The following is a 26,523-nucleotide window of genomic DNA, read 5'->3' as shown; positions in this document are numbered from 1 at the left end:
CCAAAGAGCAGGGCTTAAAATTCCTGGCAAGTTTTCATCTGTGGGAGAGGTTTTAGCTGAGCTCTGTTGTGGAAGTGCTGGGTGATAGTGGAGGAGGGAGGGTAACGCACAGAGAGAAGCTCAAGAGGTTCTTAGGGCAGCAGGTGATGGACCAGAAAGTCAAGGAAAAACAGCAACACAGAGAGAAATCTGGTCTGGGGCTTGATGGGGCAGCTTGGGGATGGTCAGGAGGCCTCTGGGTCTCCACCTCCAGGCTGGGGGTGGAGGTGGATGTTGGCTGGTCCCTGCAATATTGAGAGGAAAAGAGACCTTTGTCCAGCCTGGTGAGCTGCTCTGCAGGGCTGGCACCTTTCTGAATGGGCCACCCCTTGATATTGAGAAAATGGGGCATTTGGGAGCGTGTCTGAACTCAGGGGTCCCAGAGGAAGTTTGCCATCCACACAGCTTTTGTTGTTGCTGTAAAAAGTAGGGGTGATCCCACTGAAAAATCATAGAATTGTAGAATCTCTAAAGTTGGAAAAATCCTCCAAGATCATTGAGTCCAACCATGCCCCCAGCACTGCCAAGGCCACCACTGGCCCATGTCCCCAAGAGCCATATCTGCAGGGCTTTTAAACCCCCCTAGGGATGGGGACTCCATGACTGCCCTGGGCAGCCCACTCTAAGGTCTGACCTGAAAATTTCTTTCAGTGAAGAAATATTTTCTTAATATCCAATTTAAACCTCCCCTGGCACAAGCTGAGACCCTTTGCTTCTGTCCTGAACAGACAAAAAAGTCAGGAACTAGGATTTTGCCCACCAGCTTCCTGTGTGAGGGTATTCAGGGCTTGGGAGAGCCTGCAGACACCCCTTCAGGGCTCCATGCTTGCAGAGCTGCCAAATGTTGGACAATTTCTGCGCCAGCCCAGACTACCTAATTGGGGGCTTGGGTTGATTTTCTTGGTCAAAATGCTTCTTCTGAATGGAGGAGCAGGGTTAGATGATTTGTAGTCCATCGTTCTCAAAAGACCAGAAAAATTTTAGAAATGCAGTGTGTGGCTCGTCTGAGGTTCTAGAGGCGCCAGCCTTGAATCAACATCACCGAGAAGTTCAGATCCCAACTTTATTTCCTTTTTGTATATAACTGGGAGTTCTGAGGAGTCAACAGGTTTTGTGTCTTGAACAGATGTTACTTTTTTTTCCCCCAGAGAAATCTGGGGGAAAATGGGTTAAATCTGAAATACTGCTTTGTAATTGCTACTTCTCTCTCCTCTACTTGATATCTGCCAGAACTCCCATCCAGTGGATATTACATGGGTTAGTGTTATTTGTGCTCTATTATTTCCACCCAGGCAGAAGTCTTCTCTGGGGTTCAGCAGTTAGCACTGGGGAGAAAAACTACTGTAATCTTTTTCTGCTCTCTCTGAAGGTCCAGTTACATTGTGAACTGACAGTATAAGTGGAAAATCTAGGATTATTTTCATTACGGTTTTTGATCTGTCCCAGCTGTCCCATAAGGTGTCGAGTACGAAGAACATTTTTAGGCAGAAATTTTTTTACACTGAGGGTGGGGAGGCCCTGGCACAGGGTGCCCAGAGCAGCTGTGGCTGCCCCTGGATCCCTGGAAGTGTCCAAGGCCAGGTTGGAGGGGGCTTGAAGCAACCTGGGACAGTGGAAGGTGTCCCTGTTTTGATCTCCCACCTTCATTTCTCCACATGTACAATGCACCAGTGACTGTCTTCCAGGCCACTGGGTGTAAAATTCAGGGAACAGGAAAAAATGTAGATGATTCTGCTCCTTTGTAGGTAAAATTCATGGGTAAATGTAAACGTGGGTGGAGAAAAGCAGATTTCTGTTCCATACCCTCCTTTCTGTGGTCACCCTTGAGGAAATGTGTTACAGACCATGTCTGAAGAATTGTATTTAGCCAAAAACTTGATCAGATGTCTCTGCTTTCTTCAGGAAACATATTTGGAAATGCAACAGAAAGCTGACAAAGCTGAGACTTTTGGATGAAAAATGAAAATCTCTATTCTTTCTCAATGTCATAGACATGAATTAATATTATTTTTTAAATAATAGCTCTAACATTATTTGGTTAAAATCCAAGGGGAGGCGCTTTCCCAAGGTCACTCACTACAGTAGTGGGAAGAGTGACTCACACCCCTTCTCCTCTATGAAAATACTGCTTAAATACTGCTTAATAATGCTTAAAAATATTGACCTGGGGGAAAACCTGTCTGCTGGTATTACGTATACAACCTCCTTATCTGGCTGCTCTGATCAATAGGTTTTCTTTCCCTGATAGATCTTGACAAAATTTTTGAGTCCCACAGAAACTTTCTTTCAGTGCCACCTGACACAGGGCTGTGGAGATTTGTGGCCACTTCTCCATAGCAGGGGATTTGTCGAAGTGAATCAGATCTGGAGTCACTGAGAGGGAAATAATGTGAAATGCCTTGATGTTGGTTTTACAGTCACTTTAATAGGCATAACTGCACTATTAAACTGATCGGCCTGTATTTAGCTGTTATTTGTATTTGAGTGGAATAAATGTTTTCCTTCAGGAAGGGTGAATTCTCCAGAGCAAAAGAGCTATTACAGACCTCCCAAATGCCTCAGCAATAACAATGTGACAACTTACAGCCTGAAACCCAGACTCCTGGTGTTGTGGTAGTGCCTTAAAGTCCTATTTCACCCTCCTCCCCATGTACTTTTCTTCACCCCAAGGGCATTTTCAAAGTATCTCTGAAACAATGGTGTTGCTCACCTTCCACTCTCCCAGGTTGCTCCAAACCCTGTCCAACCTGGCCTTAGACACTTCCAGGGATGGGGCAGCCACAACTTCTCTGGGCACCCTGTGCCAGGGCCTCCGCACCCTCTGTGATACAGATCTTTTGGAAGTTGCAGCCTGGACTAGCATAGTATAGACATGAGCTGGCTGCACCCTTGGGTTGGAGTTTGTTGTGCTAAAGGGTGTAGGAAAAAACATTTTCTGATGTGTTTGAAGGTCTCCCTTGCCCAAGGATGACAGCAGCCATCCCATTTAGCTGTACAAACAGGGAGCTGCACATGTTTTTGGCCACAGGGCTGTGCTGCAGTGGGTCAGAAAGGTGTCAGGATGGTGATGGGGAGGACACCTCCATTGCTCATGACTCCTCCAATGCCCATGAGTCCAGCAACAGAGAGGCTCTTGTAGCATCTTTGGATACTCTGAGTCCTCTTTGTGGCAGGCAGTGGGATAAAAAACCTTTAACCTTGCTCACAAAGTGAGTGCAGAATACATACCTGGGGAGAGGACTCGAAACTGAGGCAGAACAACCCATCTGAAATCTATTTCTTGCTCTTGGGAATTTTTTGTAGGGTTTTTTGTACATTTTTTTTCTCCCTTTCCTCTTGGCTCTATCTTTCAAACTGGAGCTCATGAAGATTTGTCACAGGTCAGGAAGACTTAAGTCATGATTTGCAGAAGATGAATGGACTTTTAAAATCAATTTAGTGGTCCCCAGTGTCAGTGGGGTGCCAATCACCACAGGCTAGCACTGCCCAGTTCCTCTGCTGCTATCATTAGGAGGAGAGAGCAGCATTCATTACAGAGAGGCTGAGCCTGGCTGCCTGCTAATGGAATTGAGCTGCCTGACCTTAATGTGTGCCTGATATTTAATTTTAAATTTCTGTGGACACCGGCAGGCTGCAACAGAAACAATACAGGCCCAGCAATGCAAAGCCTTAGTGCCGAGAAGACAGCAAAATAAATTAAATTTAGTTATTAGTAAAAATCCTTGGGGCCTAGAGGTCACATGTGGAACAGAAAAAAAATTGTATTTTTCTTTCCACTTGGCAGATGTGCAGGTTCCTGGTAGGATCTTGTGTGTTGCAGGGAGGAGTGTGGTGCAGTTTGTTTGTCCTGGACTGGTGGGAAATTTTGAGATGCTCTTGGCCCCACTCAGATGGACCCCTCACAATGAGAAATACATTGAGAGGCTGGAGTGTGTCCAGGGCAGGGAACGGAGCTGGGAAGGGGCTGGAGCCCCAGGAGCGGCTGAGGGAGCTGGGAAAGGGGCTCAGGCTGGAGCAAAGGAGGCTCAGGGGGGACCTTGTGGCTCTGCACAAGTCCCTGACAGGAGGGGGCAGCCGGGGGGGTCGGGCTCTGCTCCCAGGGAACAGGGACAGGAGGAGAGGGAACGGCCTCAGGCTGGGCCAGGGGAGGCTCAGGGTGGACATCAGAGAAAATTCCTCCATGGAAAGGTTTGTGAAGCCCTGGCGCAGCTGCCCAGGGCAGTGTTGTAGTCCCCATCCCTGGAGGGATGTAGAAGCCGTATGGATGTGGCACTTGGGGACATGCATTAGTGGTGGCCTTGGCAGTGCTGGGGGAATGGTTGGACTCCGTGATCTCAGAGGGCTTCTCCAACCTAAATGATTCTGTGTTTCTATGTCCAGCCTCATAACCATCATAGACGTCCTGGTCTATTTGCTTCGCTGAGATGCATAGGGTCTGTCACCCCAAGGCCCTCACCCATGGGGATCTCTCCTGACACACCCATCACCTCATGGCATCCTTCCTTGCAGCAGTTTGGCTCCCTGTGGTCCCCATCTGGCCTCGGGGTTGTCACCTGCTGAAAATCCGTGAGTGCCCAGAGTGGATGTGGTCACCCCTCATCCCTGGGGCCTGGTTGCAGGCCTTGCTCCACAGGGCCTGCAGGCAGCAGGTGCATTGGACATGATACACCTGGCATTGATTTGGGATGCTGCCTTGGTGAGGTTGTCCACAGCTGAGAACATCTGTGCCTCTGGGTCACAAGCTAGTCTGGGTGGAGGATGTTTTCTTCTCCTTCTGTGGGATTTTCAATACACACAAAGCTCTGCCTTTGGCTTAGGGCTTTGGGCTTCACCTGGGACCCAGCACTGACAAGTTTCTGCCCCGTGAGTGCCAAAGATAGCCGGTATATGTTGTCCTGTGACCACAGCCAGGTTTGTTGGCTGTTCCCCTTTCCCCATGAGCCTCTTTTGCCCCTTGGAGCAGCAGGACAGGCAAGGGGACAGTTCTCAGCATAAGGTCTTTGCCAGAACAAAATAAAACTGGAGAATGAGCCATCCCAGCTGTTTGGCTCATCAGTCTGGAACAGATGAAGGTGTCTCTCTGGAGCCAGGAGGAAGGAAGCTCTGGGCTGGCACAATGCCAGATAAAATATTCCTGGTATTTTATTTGGATATTAGGAAACAATTTATCTCTGATAGGGCTTCTCAGGGAAGTGGTGGAGTGGTGGAGTCACCATCCCTGAAAGTGTGCAAAAAACATCTGGATGTGGCACTTAGGGACATGGCTTAGTGGTGGGCTTGGCAGTGCTGGGAGAATGGTTGGACTCGATGATTAGAGGACTTTTCCAACCTAAACAATTATATGATTCTATAAAAGATCAAACTACAATTTCCTAAATGGCTCCTGAAATCTAGGGCCATGACATCGTAATAGGTCCTTTGGGAAGGAAATGTCTCCATAAGAAGCAGGAGTGAGATGCATGGATAAATGCTGAGCTACTTTACAGCCTGTAAATGTGCTGCCCACCTCCCTGGGGCTGATCCAGTGCCCTCCGGGATGTGTCTTCCCACTCCTGGTCAAGTATGTCTGTGGCTTGCAGGGCAGAAAATTGCCTGCTGTTGGGAAAAAACAGTGCATGTAAGGCAAAAACAGGGGTATCAGGAATGGTGTGGCCAGCAGGACATTCTTCCCCTGTACTGTGGTGAGGCCACACCTCGAGTGCTGTGTCCAGTTCTGGGCCCCTCAGTTCAGGAAGGACGCTGAGACGCTCAAACGTGTCCAAAGGAGGGCAACAGGGCTGGTGAGGGGCTTGGAACACAAACCCTGTGAGGAACGACTGAGGGAGCTGGGGTTCTTTAGCCTGGAGAAAAAGAGACTCAGAGGTGACCTTACCACTTTCTACAACTCCCTGAAAGGAGGTTGTAGTCAGGTGGGGCTTGGTCTCTTTTTCCAAGCAGCAACTGACAGAACAAGAGGACACCAAGCTGCACCAAGGGAAATTTAGGTTGGATGTTAGGAAAAAGTTTTTTACTGAAAGAGTGATAAAGTTCTGGAATCGTCTGCCTGGGAGGTGGTGGAGTCACCATCCCTGGATGTGTTTAAAAAAAGACTGGAGGTGGCCCTCGGTGCCATGGTTTAGTGGAGCTGGTGTTAGGGCATGGGTTGGACTCAGTGATCTTGAAGGTCTCTTCCAACCTGGTGATGCTGTGATTCTGTATCATGGCTGCTACTGGTAGAAACGGAGCCCTGTTGTTTTTTGGTTCATCTTACTAGCAATGGTAACACACTTACTGTCATGGGAGCCCTGGGAGGGTAATATTTGAAAATCATGGAATCATAAAATGATTTTGGAAAGGAACCTAAAGCTTATCTAGTCCCAACCCCTGCCATGGGCAGGGACACCTTCCACCTGACCAGTGTACTCAAAGCCTCATCCAACCTGGCCTTGGACATGAGGGGATGAACAGAAAATACTCTGCAGGCCTGTGAGAGACCTTGGCTGGTCAAAGGTCTTTGGTCCTCAAAGCATCACCAAGAGCGAGTGGGAAGGGAACAGTATGACAGCAACCAGCCCTTGTACAGACATCTTTCCATGGGAGACATGCAGAGGGGGGAATCTGGCCCTGCATTCACTACCCACTGTTTCTGCTGGCCAGGACAGCTCTGCCCTCTGCCCAATCCTCATCCCCTCCTCTGTAAAACAGGGTGCAGTCACCAGCCCTCGTTCTCACTGCACTTTGCCACCCTCCCTCCGTGCCATTTAAGCAGAGAAGTGGCTAATTTGTGTGTGCTGTGGTTTGCCATGGCATGAAAAGCCTGCTTGAAGGCCCTGCAGAGGAACTGAAATCAAACAAATTTCAGATGATCTCTCAAATGAAGCTGAAAGGTCACAACAGTTTCAAGCTGGAGGTTGCGTGTGGTGCTGCAAGCCTCTGCTAAATATCAGCTAAAGATTAGTCCATCCTCTCCGAAAGGCCAAGAGCTACACAGGCTCTGAGTTCCTCCTGCCACACGTCCTGGCTCACAGCATCTAAAAATGGCACAAGCCCCTGTGAAAGAGAGACACAACTTCAGGAACAGAAAATTCAAGGGAAAGCATCAGGCCGGTGAGGTGTGTGAAAATGAGTTTGGAAAATCCTTAGATTTTTTTTTTTTTTCCTTTAAAGCCAAAAGGGACTTGTAGATCATGTGGCTAGCGCTAATTAATCTGGCGTTGTGCCGAGCATTGTCATGGCAGTTTAATCAGCAGCTGTGAAACGGAGCGTTGTCCGTCTGCCAGCCTCCAGTCCCGGCTCCTGGGGCAGCAAGGGACATCTCTCTGTTAGGCAGATCAGTGCATCCTGCATTTGTTTGAAAATCTGGTCTTTTAAAGGCTTCATCTGACATCAAAGTTGTCAGTGCAGGAGCTGTGCCGGGCAGGAGTTTCATCTGGGAAAAGCAGTGTCAAAGCATCAGTTTAACCAGGGGTCAGGTGCTTGTGGAAAGAGCTCAACAGGGCTGCAGACTTCTCCCCAAGGCCACCAACTTTCTCCTAATAGCATTGTTCTAATTAACTGCCAAACCCCTTGGCTCTGTGATGGGTGGATGGTCTAACTCCGTTCATTCCCCCTCAGTCCAGTTTCTAGTGCCTTTTGCTGGCTCTCCCATGAACTCCAGAGAGCCAAGACCAGGAGTTTGAGGAGCAACTGAACCTCACACCTATTAAACCCACTAAAAGCCCATATGAGAAACCCTGCTAACGTGAATTAACTCACTGGCATGAGAGGAATATCTCATGGTGGTGGGTAGTGATTAGCCCTGAAAACTTGTGGATGGATGCATCAGTTAAGTTAAAAAGTGCCTGGTGCCCAGGGTGAAGAAATGCCACAGCATCCCACCTTCCTCCCGCCGTGTGACAGCTCATGGGCTTCAGTCATTGCCACTCACTGTATTTATAAGACACTTAACCAGCCCCTTAAACAACAATTTACAGGTTATTCTTCACCCTTTAACCAAAAAAACACTTATTTTGTTGTCTCTGTTAAGAGCACTGCCTGCAGCCCTCAGAGTCAGATTCTTTCTGAATGTCAATTTTATTTTTCAATAGCAAGGCTGGCTTTGGAAAACAAGATAATGGTGGCAACCTGGTGCTGCTAGTGGAATATAGCAAGGGTGTTTGCTGGTCCAGCAGGGCTGAGGGCTGTGTAGCCCCCCTGTACCTGCTGTGCCTTCTGGTTGTGCTGGTTGGCAGCATGTAGGTTTCCAAGGTAATAAAAACAACATCCACGTGAGAGAGCAAAAATGTTTCTGTCTGAGCAGGCTCAGCTAAACCACTGTCAGGAATGCTAAAAATCATAGTGGGAGGTCAGCTCAGGTCCTGGAAGGGCTCACAGTGGGAGGAGGCAGTTCTTTGGAAGGAAATGGTAAAAGGAGATACACTCATCTGCCATTACATTGGCAACCCTGCCTCAAGGTGAACTGAGATGACCTGGTTTGGCTTGTGTTGTGGTGAGAAGAATGTTCTTCTCCTAGCAGCTTCCCCAGCTCCCCAGTGCTCTCCATCCTACCAGGTGCCCATTGTGTCCAGCCAAGAGGTTGGTGTGGTGAGAGGATGCTGGACCCACACCAGTTTTCCACCCTGTGATGCTCAGTTTAGCTCTGCCTGATCTGATTTATGGAGAGCAGACTGCTGGAAGTCATGTTTTGTTCAAAGCAGAGAGCAGACTTTGCTGGCAGGGTCCCTCTCCTCCTCACCTGCTCATTCCTTGTGAAACCAGGGGTTTGTGGTTTGAGTGTGGGTCTCCCTTGTCACCCAGCTTGGTTCAGTCTGGATTTGTTGGTAGGTCCTGTGTCTTTAATGTACACATTAATAGGTCTTTTGACTCTGCAACAGCTTTTCTGTTTGAGGTGGCTGGGTCTGCTTCCTCAGACTAGTTCAATTACTCGACTGACTTTAATTTTAAAATAAAAAATAAAAGTCATTAATAGATGGCAAGCACAGGGAGTGCAGACCCACAGCTGGGTCTTTCCTGCAGAGAGACTGAAGCCAGCTTGCATGGATTTGCACAGACATTCCTGGCATGAGCCTGGTGTTAAGCAAATGCTTCCCAACCATGGAGCATGCCTGGTGTTTCCTCCAAAGACCCAGCTGTGGGATTTGGGTTCTCATGTGAAAGAGGGATGGGAAGGCCTTGCTGTGGTTGTAGGTAGCTTTGAATCGTAGAATCCCAGAATGGTTTGGGTTGGAAGGGACTTTCAAGCTCATCCAGTGCCACCCCCTGTCTTGGGCAGGGACACCTTCCACTATCGCAGGCTGCTCCAAGCCCCGTCCAACCTGGCCTTGGACACTTCCAGGGATTCAGGGCGAGCCACAGCTGCTCTGGGCACCCTGTGCCAGGGCCTCAGCACCCTCACAGCCAAGAGTTTCTTCCTAATATCTACCCTACATCTACCTTCTTCCAGCTTAAACCATTTCCCCTTGTTCTGTTCCTTCATACCTTGTCCACAGTCCCTCTCCAGCTCTCCTGGAGCACCTTTAGGCAGTGGAAGGCACTCTAAGATCTCTAGGCTGCTGTAAGGATGCAGGGCCGCATTTTGTCCACCTACAACTTCCCCCAAAAAATGCCGCAGGCTGATGCTTCTTCCTTGGGTGTGGTTGCTTTGGCCTGGCAGAGCCGTTTCACATGAGTGACTTCTCCTCCTACATGCTTTGTAACGTGGCTCATGGCTGGTATTTCAGAGGACAGATGGCCCAAAGCGTACCTGTGTATTTGGGGGTTTTTCTTCCGATTCACCACTCCCCCATCCAGTGAGTCAGCTTGATCCTGTGTGAATCCATACCATATGTGAGCCATCCTGCTCCTCCTGAAGACTACGTGTGTGCAGGGCTGACAGCAGGCTGGGTCCTGCTGGGACAAGGGGTGGGCTCTGCAGCATGAGCTGCCTGCCTCGCTTCCAGCCAGAAAATTCCTCATGCCTCTCTTGGAGGCAAGTCTTCGGTGGATCTGCTGGGATCTGGGGAGGCTGAGCCATGGGATGAGTGCATGCAGAGGCTCTGTCCATGCTGTTGGGTTGCAAGCTGGGCATTGAGATGGAGAACTTGGTGGGAAGCTGTCTGGGGGGGAGCCTTTCCAGTCGTGTAGTGTTGCTTTCAATCCTCCTTCCCAGCAAAGGGGGATGTGGGTCTGAGGGGATCTGCACGCATAGGAAGGGGTTGTCCAACATGGAGAAGAAAAGGCTGTGGGGAGACCTCATTGCAGCCTTTTAGTACCCAAAAGGGTGCTTATATTAAAGAGGGAGAAGGACTTTGTACATGGGCAGATAGTGACAGTGCAAGGGGGAAAGGTTTTAAACTAAAAGAAGAGAGATTTAGATGGGATATTAGGAAGAAATTATTTTCCTGTGAGGGTGGTGAGACACTGGCACAGGTTTCCCAGAGAAGCTGTGGCTGCCCCATTCCTGGAAGTGTCCAAGGCCAGGCTGAACAGGGCTTGGAACAACCTGGTCTGGTGGAAGATGTCCATGGCAGTGGGGTTGGAACGAGATGGTCTTTAAATGTCCCTTCCAACCCAAACCATTCTGGGATTTCTACAAAATCTGCAGAATACTCTTGGGCCATGTTGCAAGTCCCTAATCCTTTATCAGCCCAGCTCCCCATACCAGTGCAACATTACCATTCCCTGAGTCCCCCCACTGCCTTCTGCAAAAAAATCCCAGCCCCGCAGATAACAAATCACTCGGCAACGGCACCATCTGGACAGTAGCCCAGCGTCCCATTGGGGAACCTCCGCCGACTGGAGCTGACCATATGAGCAAAATCACTTTTTCTCTCTGCTCCAGCTGAGGCGGACTTTTGAAGGGCAGCCAAGTTGTCGGGCTGGGGGTTTGGGGCGTTTCCTTGGCTTTTGGCCACTGGGAAGTAGCTGGAGTAGGTAGAGCAAAGTGTGAGTTTGGAGTAAATCTGAAAGTGCTGAAACCCTGGCGAGTTGCTGACGAAAACCAGTGCTCACCCAAGAGCTGGGCAGAGAGTGCTGGGATGGAATAATTGCTGAACTCCGGAGAAATGAGAGGTCACAGAGGCACAGCTGAAAGGGCAATACTTCTTCAAAATATTACCATCATTGGTTAAAGGGCTTGTGGAATTTTGCTGTGTTTTAACTCTCCCAGAACATCAGGACAAAAATCAAATAATCCAAGACACCCCTGGAACACTGGGGCTGCAATGATGGTGCTGCGATTGATCCTATTAAAAAGTGAATGTAAAACAGGCAAAAGGTTTGAGAAGTGGCATTGTTGGCTGTCTGCATCTGAAAAAAAAAAAGCCTGCCATTACTCAGTATGATCTGCTTTTCCAAAATTGTTGGAAGGTAGGAAAAAAAAAATCCCACACATTTTTCTTTTCCCATTTTACACGTTTAAGCCAAAATGAAAAATAGCTTATGAGATTTAAGCTATTTATTACCAAATAAAACTGCATCTGGGCCATGTGTTTCTGCGCCAAGTTTTGGCACTGTGAGAGCACAAATGTTGAAAGTTATGAGCCCCTCAAAAGTGAGGTTGATGATAGAAACATTGACTTAGTCCTAACTCTCTCAGGGAGGCCAGATCCAAAGCTGATTGTGGGGAAATGAGATGCTGCCTGTGACATGGAGCTGTCTCTGCAGCATCCTGTGGGGTTATCTGCAGCCCTGTGGGATATTCTTGATGGAATAAATAGGAAACAATTTGTGATAACACCTGAGGGAATGGCTGGAGCTGTGCCAGGGGAGAGTTAGGTTGGGTATCAGGGAAAGGTTCTTCCCCCAGAGGGTGCTGGGCACTGAACAGGCTCTCCAGGGAATCTGGGATCACAGCCCCAAGGCTGCCAGAGCTCCAGGAATGTTTGGACAATGCTCCCGGGTATGCACAGGGTGGGACTGTTGGGGTGTCTGTGCAGACCTGGGGAACTGATGATCCTTGTAGGTCCCTTCCAACTCAGGGTGTTTATGATTCTATGATGGAATAAGCAGGAACATGATTTCCTCTTCCCATTGTGGTGGAAAAGCGAATCCCTTGCTATCAGTCTCCTCTGGCTTCAGAGGGAGGGAAAAATACCCACAGGCGTGTGGATTTCCATGCCGGAAGGGACAGCTGTTGTCACCTTCTCCCTCCCACATCCCAGAATTCCTGTGCAAGTCAGGGGATGTCCTTTAGGAAACCAACTAGCTCTGGTGCTGAGGAAGGGATTTTGGCTGTGGGCACGTGGTGCCCAGTGTTTTCAGGCTGTGCCTGCTGCAGGCTAGCCCTGGCCACTGGGTTTTGTCAGGCTCATTGCCTGCTTGATGAGGATCAACCTCATCCTGCCCAGCTCATGTGTGGCAGCATTTTAGGCTCTGCTCAACCATGGTCTTACCTTTGCTCATTCTGACACGGAATCACAGGTCTCCTGCAGTGCCTCCCTCCACGGTGAATGCTTGGGCTCCTCTCCAAGCCTCCTTCCCAGCTTTGGCATCAGTCTAAGGTGCTTATTGCTCCCAAGGAACCCCACCTCCTGCTTTTTATATAGCAAACATTTGTGCCTTCAGATGCTGCTGGGGCTCTGGGAGCCCTTGGTTTGCTGATTACCAAAATTCACTTTCCCTTGGATAGCCTGACACCTGCAAATAGCACCTGTATGGTTTTTTTTAGATGGATGATTTTACATTTAGCTGTATAAAATACATATTTTTTGCTGTTTGGTTAAAGTTTTCCTTTATATGTTATTACAGCAGGGCTTAGCACCACTAACTCATGCCAGGACCTCATGGAGAAATGTAAAGTAAGAGCTATTTCCACATCAAGGAACTGACGTTTCTCTTGTACTTTAAACACAGCTCTGTCTCTCCTGGAGTGACACGTACCTATAAAGTTCGGGATATTAAATTTAATAGGGAACAGGCTTCCAGGATCTTTGATTTTTAGCTACAGACTTCTTAGTCACGGAGCGTAAAAGGGGAATTGCTAGGACACAGCGTGGCAGGACTCACAGTAGCTGGGGTTTTCCCAAACCTGAGTTCAAGTCAGTTCAGTGTAAAGAACTGCTGAGCTGTGCCAGCTCGCTGCCAGCATCCGCTGCACCTCACACAGCTCCTCTCCAGCCCTGGTCCTTGGGATGGACCCTGACCCCAGATGCTGCCCTGCTACTGGGGATACAAGCAGGTGCCTCAAACCAGCACACACTGGTGGTCTGAACTCCGAAATCCTTTAGGCTGATTAAATGAAGAGGTCCAGTGGGGACTGGGAACTTGCAGGAGCTCCACAGGTGCAATCAATCCCTCACGCTGAGGGCTCCACCTTGACTGTGGGGCTGAGCTCTTGGGCTCGGGATGGGAACTTAAGAGTGCTCTACAGGGGATTTGTTAACATTGTTCTGGCACCGCATCCAACACACCCACCTCCTAGGAGCACATCTGCTCTCTCCTAAGAGATAATCCTCATATTTTGTACCTTAGCAGTTGTAAGATGCTCCTGTATTCTGTGTAATGTCACTTGAAAGGAGGACCAGCTGCTGAACTTTTGCTGCCTCGTGGGGTGAGGAGAGACATTTTTTTGGTGTGGCTTCTGAACCATCTGTAAAAAACTCAAGAGGGACTATACATTATATTGTCTTCCCTCAGTGTCAGGTACTGCACGTGTTGCCCTCCTGGCACTCTGAGGGTCTTATGCAGGCTGGTAAATCCTTTGCACCCTACCTGATATGGGATTACAGGATTTAAGATAAAATCCAGAGGGTGACCTGCAACATGCCATGATCAACCAATCCCTTTGCAAGGGAGTGTCCCGTGTCCTGACTGCCTGCCGAAATGTTCTGGCTTTGGGGCTGATTTGCCAGAGAGCCAGCAAAGAAGAAAGGTTGGGCTGCACAACATTCCCCATCCAAACTGACATGCTGTTCCTAGAAATGCTGACACGCTCCACCCGCTTCCCAAACCTGCTCCCCCCCCCCCAACCACTGCCACTCACTCTGCAGCTCTGTGGACATGATGGATGGGAATCTCCCACCCCTGGGCTTAAGATGCAGATAAATAAATCCTTCAGGAAAACCCAGATGGTTATTACAGTCCCATTTAACACAACGGGTGTGTGGGTGGGGAATTAATGCATGCAAAATAGAGACGGATGGGGATTGATGCAGAATAACCCACCCAAAGCAGCCTCCTCTGTGTTTTCAGGATAGGTTTCAAAGTCTGTTCCAATCTCTCCCAAGAGGGGAGGTTTAAAGCAGGTCAGGCAAACAATACCTTCCAAAAAAAGGCATTTTTGCCCTCTTTGCTGATAGTGGGGAGAGCAGGATGGAAAACCTTCACTGGAAATCCCCACTGGGCGGGATATAATGTGTGTGTGAAAGGGCCATGACCAACACCACTGGTCCTCATCCAAAAGCTGCTGTGGAGGGAGGGGATGTTGAGGCTGGCACGGGGTTGGGGTGCTGTGGCTGCCAGGGCTGTGGATAATCCCTGGATCCTGAGTGCCTGTGGGGCACGGCCATACCACAGCTCCTGTTCGGGCCCCTGTGGCGTGCAGGTGTGAGACCAGGGACGATCACAAAGCCTTTTGCTTCAACACGGATCAGAGTCAGCTGAGGGCACTGTCTCTTCCCACTGACTGTGTCTCTGGGGAAGGGCTAAAGCTCCATTTGGAGTTCAGACCCCTAAGGTTTGGCAGCATTTGGGTGGAGAGTTTTGGTTGGGGCTGTCACAGAATTAAGAGGCTCCATGAACAATGCAGTGCAGCCCCCAAGACCCTGCCAGGTCCTTGCAATGTCTGGCTGGGATTTTTTTCCCCCATGGCTTTGGCTTTTTGCCTGTTTCTGGATGTCCTGCATATCATTACTGGTAGGAGGGAGCTGCTGCAAACCTCTCTGGCCAGTCATTAGGAGCAGTTAAGAGTGTTTTTAAGGCAGGTGTTGAGCCCTTCCAAATGCCTGGGGAGGGCTTTGGACACTGTGAAAGCAAGGAAACATTGGAAACCCAAGTATTGAATTTCCTTTTCCAAACAACTGGCTGCAGCCTATCACTGCCTGTCAAAGCTGAAGGCACAAGTCAGCACGTTTTTACATTCCCAAGGGTAGAGATAGGGATTGCTCCAAGTGCTTCCCCATTGCTCTCTGCAGGGAGAGCCAAGTGACTGCTGTCACGCCAGGATTTTTTTATTTCTTATTTTTAAATAGAGGATGAATTCCTTCCCCTGGTTAGTTTTCCCATTTCCAGGCTGGGGACTCATTCACATGGATGTAATACCACAAAAGACGAGGTTTATTGCCTTGTTGAACAAAGGGGACCTAGACCCACTCCAACTTCCTTTTCAACGCTTTTTAAAAAATTTGAGATAGCAGGCTGGACCCTGGAGAAGAGCCTTTGAGCCCAGACATCTTCCCATAAATGGGGAGTATTCCAGCTTTTTTTGCATTTTCCAGTGTGGAGCAATGCAGAACAGACTTGGGTTGCACACAGGAGCTGGATGGAATGGTGGTGAGGGGAAGGGATGGCTGAGCACACAGAGTTGGGCTGATGGGCAAAGGCCCAAGAGTTGCCTTAAAGTTCAGGTACCAGCCAAACCCTCTCTGCCCTTGGAATTGCTGGAATTTTGCTTAGGCATAAGCCCTGCAGCCCAGAAATGCCGTTGAGACCTGCAGTGTGACTCCTGCTTTTAGCATGGGAGTTGTGGTCAAGTGATTCCTGTCATCCATTCCTTCTCCGACACCTTCAGACCAAACAGAAAGGAGAAACATTAGTAAAAAAAAGTCTCAGAGAGGCTTTACAACATTTCCAAAGCCGCATTTCCTCCAGGGCCTTTTCCTGGCAGATGTGCAGGGCTGAACCCAAACCCAGGAGACACAGAGCAGCTTGGGGAGGAAGAGCTGGGCTGGGTGAGAAACGTCATGCCAGGCTGTTGGGACCACCCATCCCTCCAGGCATGCCAGAGCCTGGGAGGGGAGGGGTGAAACTGGGACCACTAAATCCCAGAAAACATTTTCTCTCAGTGAAATTTGGCTTTTTATTTCTTTCTTCTTTTTTTTTTTTTTTTTTTAATGTGATGATCCAAAAATCTCAAATACACCCTCGAATTCAATGCTGAGAATAAAGCTATAATTAAAACATAGTGAGAAGTATAAAAGCAAAAAGACAGCTTTAAGTGTAGCAACGCTGCTGAAGTGTTTCTCCTTCCTCCTTGGAAAATATTGCTGAATTCAACACGTTGCTGTGAAACATCACCTTCAACAAAACTTTTTTTCCCCCCTGAAGCTAGTGGGAAAGAGTTGCAGGAAAAAACCTCTCATCCAGTGCTGTATAAACAGCTGTCTCCCTCGTGTGATGGGTCCAGGCTGCCTGGCTGTATCCCATCCCTCATTCTTGCTGGTTCCCATCCCCAGCACTCAGCACCTCTTCAGTCTTAATGTAAATAGAGGTGGGGGGTTGGGACTAGATGATCTTTAAGTCTCTTCCAACCCTTAACTATCTATGATTTTCTGTAAATATGCTGATTAACGCTGGTCACTGCCAGCTGTAAATCACAAAATCACAGATTTTCTTGAGTTGGAAGGGACCCATAAGGATCACTGAGTCCAACTCCAAGCCTGCTGTTGAACAACCCTAAGAATCACACCATGTGCTGGGTTTTGATTTTGTTGAATGCTGAGCTTAGGCCCTGGTGGGAATCCCACCTCATCTTTTTTTTTTCAGTTTATTAAGGCTGCACGTGGTCTCCCCGCATGGTGTGCAGAAGAGATGCTGTGCTCTGTGTTAGGGACCCTCCAGCCACGCCAGCTCATGTCACTCAGCAATTAATGAGAGGCTTCATTAGTGTGAGAGGATGTTGGCTGGGGATTGTACAAGCAGGCAGGGGCACTGTGCAGTCTCTGAGGTCTGTGTTTATGAGGTTTTTTGGGAAGAGCTCAGCTGTGCTGTGCTGCGCCTGCACAGAGGCACAGTGCAAAGAGGGCTGTGAGCACCAAACCATTAATCAGCAGCGGGGAGCCCATCTCAGCCCCCTCCCCCTGAACTCCTTTGCAGCACCTTTCCATCAAGTGTGAAAGACTCTGAGCAGGAGATGATAAACCTCCAGAACCCGGTGTTGCCACCCAGGACACAAATATGCTCCACCAACCACCAGAGTCCAGCCCTTCATCCTGACTCATCGCTGGCACGGCCCAGCCTGAACAAGTAAATAAGGCACATAAAAATAGTCTTTATCCTTTGCTTGCATCTCCCAGCCACAGGTGCTGAGGTCCTTTACCATTTCCCTGGCACTAGACATGAGGGGTGGCAGGCTGTGCCCTGGGCTGGATTGGAGCTGGCAGCACATTATTTTTAGCATGGTTTTTGCCATCTTGCATCTTGCCCCAGAAGAGCAGCAAAGGTGGTCAATTGCCTAAAAAACAAGTCCTATGAGGAGCAGCTGAGGGAGCTGGGAAAGGGGCTCAGGCTGGAGCAAAGGAGGCTCAGGGGGGACCTTGTGGCTCTGCACAAGTCCCTGACAGGAGGGGGCAGCCGGGGGGGTCGGGCTCTGCTCCCAGGGAACAGGGACAGGAGGAGAGGGAACGGCCTCAAGTTGTGCCAGAGGAGGTTCAGACTGGATATTAGAAATTTTTTTTTCACTGCTAGAGTGGTCAGGCATTGGAGTAAGTTGCTTAGGAAGGTGGTACTGTCACCATCCCTGGAAGTGTTCGAAAAGGGTATGGATGCAGCACTTGGATATAGTTAAGGGGTGATTTTGGTGGTGCTGGGTTAATGGCTGGGCCCAATGATCTTTCAACCTTGATTGAGTTCTGTGATTCTCAGTTTCCCCAGATGAAATGAGAAAGCTGTTGGCAAAGGTGCTGAAAGTGAGACAGATTCCTTCCTGCCTGACAGATTTTTCTTAAATTCTTTCCTCTTCTTCTTTCATCCTCCCTGCCTCAATCTCCCCACCCTGCTGTCAGCTGTCCTGTAACAGGAGTGAGACAGCACAGTATCTCCCTCTGCCAAGACCACTTAACCTTTATGCAGCTGAATACCATGAATTTGGGCTGGGGGGTTATTTATTTCATTTTTTAATTTTCCATGGCAGGGGGATTGGAACTAGGTGATCTTTAGGGTCCCTTCCAACCCAGGCCATTCTATTGTTCTGTGACTGTCACACCTCGTTTCCTATTAGTAAGTGAATTTCACTCATTTCATAAGGGTATATTCACAAACAATTTGGAAGAGATTACACGTGTCTGATGGCATCAGGCAATTAGGAGCTTGTTTGTAGACGCAGTGTGAGTCCCCCGTGGTGTCCTTCTCCATGTGCCACGTGAAGCTGGAGCTGCTTCCATGATTTTGGCCTTTACTCACTGAACGCTGTCAGGACCAATGAAAACTTCCCACTGTGTTGCTGGCTCTGAGGGGAATTTCAATGCACATCCAGGGAAGTGAGCTGCAGGCTCCTGGGCTGTTAAAAGCCTGGCAGGCTCTCCTGGTGCTTGGAGAGGCACTACAATGGCTCCTGTTGAGGGGGCTTATCTGCCTCCCCAGGGCAGGAGAGGGGTTGCAAGGGATCTAATCAGGGCGAGGTGGCTGAGATGACCCAGCTCAGCTGATTACAACAGGCAGATCTTCCTCAGCTGTAAAATCTTTCAATGAGTGGAGCCAGGGCTCTCCAGGAGCTGCCATCTCCCTCTGCCATGACAGGACCTGGATGTGAACCAGCCCCAGCCTCCTTGACACCCCCAGCCCCCCATGCGGACCATGGAGTCCTCGATGAGCAGTCCAGGTTGCCTTACCCAGGGGAAATATTCACATGCTTTGCAGGCAACTTAACAGCATGAGACAGATTTTGTTTTCCTCTCAAGGGCGGCTGGGCTTCCTGGGCTGCAGCTGTCTGCTCGAGACACCTATCCCAGTGCCAGCTCCAGGCCTGATCCTGTGTCCCTTACCAGTAGCCTGGCTGCATCAAGAGTGCTATTGCCCGAGGAAAGGAGGTGGAAATAAATAGTTCTTCTTTCTCAGTTTTTCTTTTCATAAAGCCTGTAGCATCCCATGTCTCACTGCAGGGATTACCCAGGGGCTTTGCATCTGAGACGGGTCAGTGTTGAACGAGCACACAGATCCCTTGAGTCTTCCTGGCTGAAATACTGCTGGGTGGATAAATATGCATGTGCCTAGATGTAGTCAAACCTTGACTGATGCTAAAGGAGAATCCCCAGTGGCAGAAGCACCTAGGACCAGGCCAGTACATTTCTGTGGCTCGATGTCACTTACCAATCTGCCAAAATACATGAACTTATAATTCGCAGGGTTCACCTGGGGGTGCGGAGGAAATGGGAGCATTTCTGTTCATGAGGAAAAAAGTCCATGCTGCTTTGGATAATGTATGGAAACAATAAATATAACTGTAGAACTGAGGGGAAAAAGGAGGAAAAAGCAGCAGCCGTGGAAGTGAGAAAGAGGCAGCGAGGAGGATGTGTTGAGTTTCCCCGCGGGTTTCCGCCGCGCTTGACGCCTGTGGGAGTGGAGGGTGGAAACGGCACGGCAGCGAGCAGCCAAGCAGGTTCAGCTGTCCACATGCCTGCATCATCTGCTGGCTTTCTAAAAACGAATTTGTACCTTCCCCAGTCTGAGGCTGAAGCCTGTAATGCCAACTTCCAGCTAAGTGTTTTGGGTGCTTCGTAAATTGTTGTTAAGCCGCCTTCCCCGCAGGCTTGTGGAGGATTGTCTTCTCAGTGCAGGTTGGGGATGTGGTTTAGCAGTGGGCTTGGCAGTGCTTGGTTGGACTCAATGATCTGAGAGGGCTTTTCCTTCCCAAACAATTCTATTATTGTGTTCTGTGGTGCTATGAGGCCGTGGCATCATGGAGGTGATTCTGCCCCTCTGCCCCGCTAAGGAGAGAGCTGCTTGCAGCTCTGGGGTCCCCAGCACAGGAAGGACAGGGACTTGTTGGAGCCAGTCCAGAGAAGGCCACCAAGATGATCAGAGGGATGGAGCACCTCTGCTATAAGTAAACGCTGAGAGAATTGGGATTGCTCAGCCTGAAAATGAGAAGGCTTTGGAATGACCTCATTGCGACCTCATTCCCTTCCAGAACCTAGAGGAAACCTACAGGAAAGATGGGGCTAGACTATTTGCAAGCACCTGGTGTGACAGGACAAGGGAGAATGGCTTCAAATTGAAAGAAAGTAGGTTTAGATTAGACATTAGGAAGAAATTCTTTCCTGTGAGGGGGGTGAGGCCCTGGCACAGGGTGCCCAGAGCAGCTGTGGAGGCCCCATTCCTGGCAGTGTCCAAGGCCAGGTTGGACAGGGCTTGGAGCAACCTGGGATAGTGGAAGGTGTCCCTGCCCATAGCAGGGGATTGGAACTAGATGACCTTCAAAGACCCCTTCCAGCCCAAACCATTCTATGATTGTATGATTGTATGATTGTGTGATTCTGTGATTCTGTGATTCTGTGATTCTGTGATTCTGTGACTGCAGAACTGCGTATCTGTGAGGAATACTGCAGGCTGTAGAGCAGTGGGATGTCACACAGGCCCAGCTCCACAGTGGGTTTTCAGCATCACAGGGTGAAGCTGCAGCATCTGTCACAGCAGCAGAGGAGAGCCAGGCCAGCTGGAGCAGCCACTGATCCACACTCATGTTCTGACAGTGGCAGGAATCACCGAAGTACTGATTATCCACCTGTTGATCCCTTGTGCTGACCTTGGCTTTAGGAGGCGATGGAAGATGCTGAGAGGGAGCAGATGCAGCAACTGTCAGAGCATCACACAAGGCAGCGAGATGTTGCTGGTGCTCACCCAAAGGCATCCCTGGCCACATGATGCTACACCATCACAACATGCCATACCTTCTTTTGGGGCAGACTTGTCCCCAGTTATATCAGAGAACCACATAGCTCCTCTTTCCCACCCCACAGACAGCCTCGCTTGCCCAAGACACAATTCACTTCTCCAGCAGATCCTGTCTTTGCCTCCACATGTTATCACAAACTTTGAGACTTGCAAGGCACCTTTTAGACATGTATTATCTAGATTCAGGCATTAGCTGCCTCTGTGGTTTAGCTGAGGCCAGGCAGGTGTAAGGCAAGAAGGGTTGTCCAAGCTGGGAGCTTGAATGGCTGTGTGGGCATCTGGGGGCATTCTGGGGACATTTAGCCCCAACCTGTTAAAGGCAAACTGCCCCAAACTGGAGTAAGTCACCTGCTTTGCTGACACAGATGTGATGCATCGCTCATCTCTGAGCTGCTGATCTGATGTTGCTCTGAGCTGTCATCATCTGCTATAGCAACAGCATTTAAATGAAAGGAAGCACCATCAAGACAAGGAAATGATTTTTGGCTGGTGGGCAGCCTGACAGTGATCCCAGAAATCAGTCCTCCACAGCTCCAGACAGGAGCAACTGGAACTACTCAAGGCACCACAAGCACGTCAATGAGCCTCGCGCAGGGGCTGGCCCTCTCACCCCAACCACCAGGCTGGGCACAGGTGCTTCCAGGCTGGCCTTGGGTCAGAAACCTCTCTGGGCCTCATGAGGATCCCATTGCCTTTGTGGACTCCCCTGAATATCTTCCCTGGAAATATTAAAAAGCTGGACACCTTCCTGAGTAAGGAAAGTGCTCAAGGACCCTGCCTGAGCAAGGGGACTGGACTAGATGATCTCCAGTGGTCCTTCCAGCCTTAATTCTGGGATTTTGTGATTGCCTCCAGGGCTGGAGAAGGCAAATATTTGGACATGGAGGGTAAGCCATAAAAGACATCTAGGATCTGGCTAATCTCTCTTCCTGCAAAATCAAAGTATCCCAATGGAGGAGGAGAATCCTTCTGTAGGATGAGGACCAAAACTTGAGTTTATTAAGCTGAGAGAAAGTCTCTGCCTTGCTGATCCCAGAGTAACATTGCCTTCATGCAGGCATCATTGGACAGGTGATAGGAACAGGATTGTAGAGGGTGCAATTAGTGGCTCTGGAGAATGATAGGCACACATTATACCCTCATTGTCTTTGCTGTGGAAATGTCCTCAAAGCTTGGCTAATGAAAATGTCAGCTCTGCCCTTGTACTGGGGAGTGAAAACAAAAGCTGGAAAGAAAATCAGGACTCGGTTTTAGTCATGGATTAGTCTCTGCTGTGGCAGACATTGCTATCCAGGCAAAAAGCAGATTAAATCCACGAGTCCAATTTTCTTGAAGCATCTTATAGGCAATGTTTATGCTTGTTGGTTTCAATGCAAATGTGATCTAGGACCACACTTGAGGCTTGGAAAAGAGGGAGAAGATGTGCTAGCAAAGTAATCAGTGACAGACTTTCTGGCTCTGCACAACTCCCTGACAGGAGGGGGCAGCCAGGTGGGGGTCGGGCTCTGCTCCCAGGGAACAAGGGACAAGATGAGAGGAAATGGCCTCGAGCTGTTCCAGGGGAGGTTTAGGTTGGATATTGGGAAAAGTTTCTTCACAGAATGTGTGGTCAGACTTTGGAAGAGGCATTCAGGGAAGTGGTGGAGTTCCCACTTCTGGAATTATTCAATTGTCATGTGAATGTGGCACCTGGGGAGATGGTTTAGTGGTGAGCAGAATGGCTCTGCGTTAATGGACTCGCTGATCTTAGAGAGTGTGGACTCACTGGTCTTAGAGGAAATCCTCTTTTTCCAGCTTTAACAATCCTGCGACTCTCTGACACTGCTAATGTGAGAACCTTTGTGGAATTCAAAGGGATCAGTGCCTGCTTTTGGTGTTGATTGGGGTGAGCTACCTGGACAAGGATGCTCAGCTCATGTTTGCAGGGTGACACTCTATTTACCTCATGTACATGAGACCAAAATGAGGACTTGGAAAGCCGTCCCCACCAGGGCCCTTTGCATCTAGATGCAATGAGCAGGAGAGGGTAAACTCAAAAATAACTAACTTAAAAATTATTTGAGCTGTTATTTTTTTGCCAGGGCTTTCTGGGATTCACCAGCACCCTGCTTAGTGAGGACTGGTTCCTTGTTTTGCAGCCTGGCTTGGTTATGCCAACAGTGTGATTGGATAACTGCTAATAAGCATAGAATTGCTGAAGTATTCCCCAAAGTCTTTGCTTTGCTGTAAAAATCCTCATCAGCAATTGGATTAGTTGTAGAGAATGAACAATTACTACACAGGGTAGTGTGTTATATTAAGACAAATTGATGGGTTTTATTTAATCATATCATCCCGGTCACATTTTGATGTTATTCCTATGAAGAGCAATGCATCACTGCACCAGTAGGTACTAGCAAAAAGTACTGAAAAATGCTTTATTTTATTAATTAGTTCCTAAAGATAAGGCAGATTAACTCTGTACCAAAACAAAATGTTGGGCTTTTGCTTTCAGATATGTTAGCTCTGTGTATCTTCCTGCACACATACCACAGATAAAGTTTGCGTGTTCTGGACCTTGAGAAAGTGTGTGACCAAGTTTCTCCCAAGGACTGCCTTTGTATGGGAAGCAAAATCCAAATCAAAAACATGACCAGCCGATCTGCCCACGTGGTGCTCTCTAGTTCACCATGGCTCTGGCATCAAAGGCCCCGCAGACATTTAACTAAAATCAGGTTAAGGGTTCCCAAGACCCAGTAAAAGCTGGAAATCACTGGCTGAAGTTACACCAGGCATTGAGAGACAAGAGAGTCACAGGAGATGAGAGACAGGCTTTCTCTGCTTTACTTATGTGCTAGAGAATGTGTCCCGGGAAATGTGGGGGAGTATCACTGAGCTTCACTGTCTTGTATCGCCCCAAGACATTTTTGTCTGAAATACAGCTGAACTGCAGCCTGGTGACACAGCTGGTGTGTGCAGAGGGTTTAGCACTTTTACGTGCCCTCAAACCTTGTCTTCAGGCCCCGTGAAGGCCTGGGGTTGCACAGTGGCTCACCTGTGACCTGCTGCAGCAGTTTTCCATTGGGAGGACACACGGCCATCAGAGGTTGAGCAATTCATCATGAGTTACATGGCAAGTATCAAGCAAACACAGCAGTCAGGAGGCTTCTCCTCACAATTCCCTCCGGCAATGGGTCAGGGAAGTGCAGGATCTCCATTTCATTACTCAGCCTTTACCTGTTTGTGGTGAATTTGGGCCAGGTCGTCAGCAACAAATACAGCCTGCAGGGCAACGGGGTATATGAATGGTTCTTTGGCCTGGGCTTGCAGATCTGTCATTGAGGAACAGCAGGTCTGATCCCACCACCTCTGGTTTTAATTAATATCGTGGTCGAATCATGCTGTTATCTGACAGCAGGGGAAATTATCACCTCAAGAAGCACTGCTGTGGGTGGCATGTATTGTGTAACCTGCTCTCTCTCAGACGGGCACTGTGGAGGATTAGTTTGTATTTAAGAGATGCTGTGTGTAATTATGCACAGCTTTGCAAACCATCCATTTCTGATAGGCCCTCTCCTGTTGTTTCTCCTGCTGGCATCTGGCTTGCTGTGTGCCTCTCCTGTTTCCATATGGACATGACCAGAGAGCACTCGAGACTCCCTGAGCTGCTGTGATGGACTGGCCCTGCCTGGCAGGGAGATGTGAGCAGAAGGGGTCTGGTGAAGAAGGCATGATGTACGTGCTTGTGCTTTGGGATGATGTAGTGTCTCTTGGTGCTGTTGTTCTAGGATATTTTGTACCATTCACAAAGATTAAAACAGAAAGAGGAAGATGGGGTGTTCAAAAAACTGTAAAAGGGGAGGTGTCCCATCCTGGGGATGATCATCAGCAAAGAGGCATCCCTAATAGCCTCACTAAAGTCTCATCCTTCATCTCTGAGTTGACTCTTGCCCTAGTTTAAGAGCCAAAAGTTTTGGGTGATTCCTGTAAATGCTCCAGGAATGTAGGAATTAACACGCTGGATTGGGCCAAGGGCCCGTCCAACAAGGATCTTGAGCAAGGTGTAAGCCAATGCCAGATGTTTTGCAAAACGCCTCCACTATGGATATGTTTCACACCTCATTTCTTCCTCATTCCCATCAGCTTCAGGACTGGTCTCGTAGCAGTCCGTGTTGTGTTTCCAGCAGCTGCTCTCTCCCTGCATGCAGCTCATGAGGACAGGCTGTCGAAGGATCTCAGCAATCACACAGGGCCTTCATCCCTGCTCTCACAGGTGGAAGTTGTCTCATTCACATCCTGAAGTCAGTGTGAGGCAATTTTTTAGAGCAAAGATTATTTGCTTGCCTATGAGACATTTTTAGAGAGGCAAAGAAATGACTTGCAGGGGAAGTCTGCAATTCAGGGAAAACATTCAAAATTTCAGTGAGATAATATCCAAACCCCAAATATTTTAGAAAACAGGATTTGTTTTCTGGATATTTCCTTAAGTGTTGAGTGTATATCATAGAATAGTTTGGGTTGGAAAGAACCTCTAAAGGTCATCTAGTCCAACTCCACTGCCATGGGCAGGGACATCTCTCACTAGACAAGGTTGCTCCAAACCTCATCCAAGCTGGCCTCAAAGACTTCCAAGATGAGGCATCCACAGCTTTTCTGGGCAATCTGTGCCAGGGTCTCACCACCCTCAGCACAAAAATGTCTTCCTTCTACCTAGTCTGAATTTCCTCTCTTCTAGTTTAAAACCATCGCTCCTTGTTCTACCTCCACAGGCTCTATTAAGGCTTTTGTTCTTTTTCTGCTTAAGACAGGAGAGCCAAAACAAGCTCAAAGCAGTTTTCATCACTACACACTTCAACTTGCAGCCAAAAAGAGACTTTGAACCCAAATCTATGTTTTGGCTCCAATGTTTCTTGGAGGAGAAATACCATTAGTCAAAATCAGCATTTTTTTCTTGTAATCAACTTTAACTGGCTTGTTCTCTTTTATTTGTGTTTTTTTTATGAACCTTCTGGAAGTGGAGACTAAGAGCCGTTTGCCCAACCCTTGCCCTGGGTGGGCAAGCATGGGGCTGGTCTGCCCTGGCCGCCGCCGGCCCCCGTGACCGCTGTGCTCTTCTCTTCCAGGTGCTCCCTTTCAAAGGTCTCAGCATGCCCATGCTACCTCCTGCCGGCATTTCCACCTGGGTCCCCAGCCCCCGCTCTCCGCCGACTTCGCCCTGCCTCACGCGGTGCAGCCGCAGCCGGGGCTGGCTCCCCACATGGCCCCCGCGCACCAGCACAGCGGCCCCCTGCACCAGCCCCTGGCGCCGGTGCCAGCCCTGCCCTTCCAGGACGTCGCCGGGCCCTCCTTCCTACCTCAGGCGCTACACCAGCAATACCTCCTCCAGCAGCAGCTCCTCGAGGCGCAGCACCGCCGGCTCATGCCCCATCCCAGGTAAGGGGATCCCGCTCTCACCAAAGGATGTGGAGGAGCTGCGTCAACCTCACACGGCCTGTGAGACCCCAGCAGTGCTGGCGGTGTTGGGTTTTCTTCTCGAGCTCGCCTGTGCGCACTGAGAATGCGTCTGCCAGAAGGGAGGCTGCAGGGCAGGCTGCACCTGAAGGTGTGCCATTCCTGTGGGGATCCCTACGGTGCTCTTCTAGCGTGCCCCATTATTGGCACTCCGAGGAGGATCATGATGGTGTTACAGGGGTCCTGTCCTGTCTCTGCGTGCATGAGCTA

General features: G+C 49.1%; 1 protein-coding gene across 2 annotated transcripts in view; it reads left to right on the top strand.

Moving 5' to 3' along the window:
• Positions 1-26,523, top strand: part of ARK2C (arkadia (RNF111) C-terminal like ring finger ubiquitin ligase 2C) — a 53,434-nt gene that overhangs the window by 13,886 nt on the left and 13,025 nt on the right. For both annotated transcript variants that reach the window (XM_069002305.1, XM_069002303.1), the window contains exon 2: positions 25,926-26,235. In XM_069002305.1, coding sequence (XP_068858406.1) covers positions 25,926-26,235 — 310 coding nt within the window. The remainder of the gene's footprint in view (positions 1-25,925; positions 26,236-26,523) is intronic.

The sequence above is a fragment of the Aphelocoma coerulescens genome (genome assembly GCF_041296385.1).
Source record: "Aphelocoma coerulescens isolate FSJ_1873_10779 chromosome Z unlocalized genomic scaffold, UR_Acoe_1.0 ChrZ, whole genome shotgun sequence".
NCBI classification, from domain to species: domain Eukaryota; kingdom Metazoa; phylum Chordata; class Aves; order Passeriformes; family Corvidae; genus Aphelocoma; species Aphelocoma coerulescens.
This window is presented reverse-complemented; position numbering and strand designations above follow the sequence as displayed.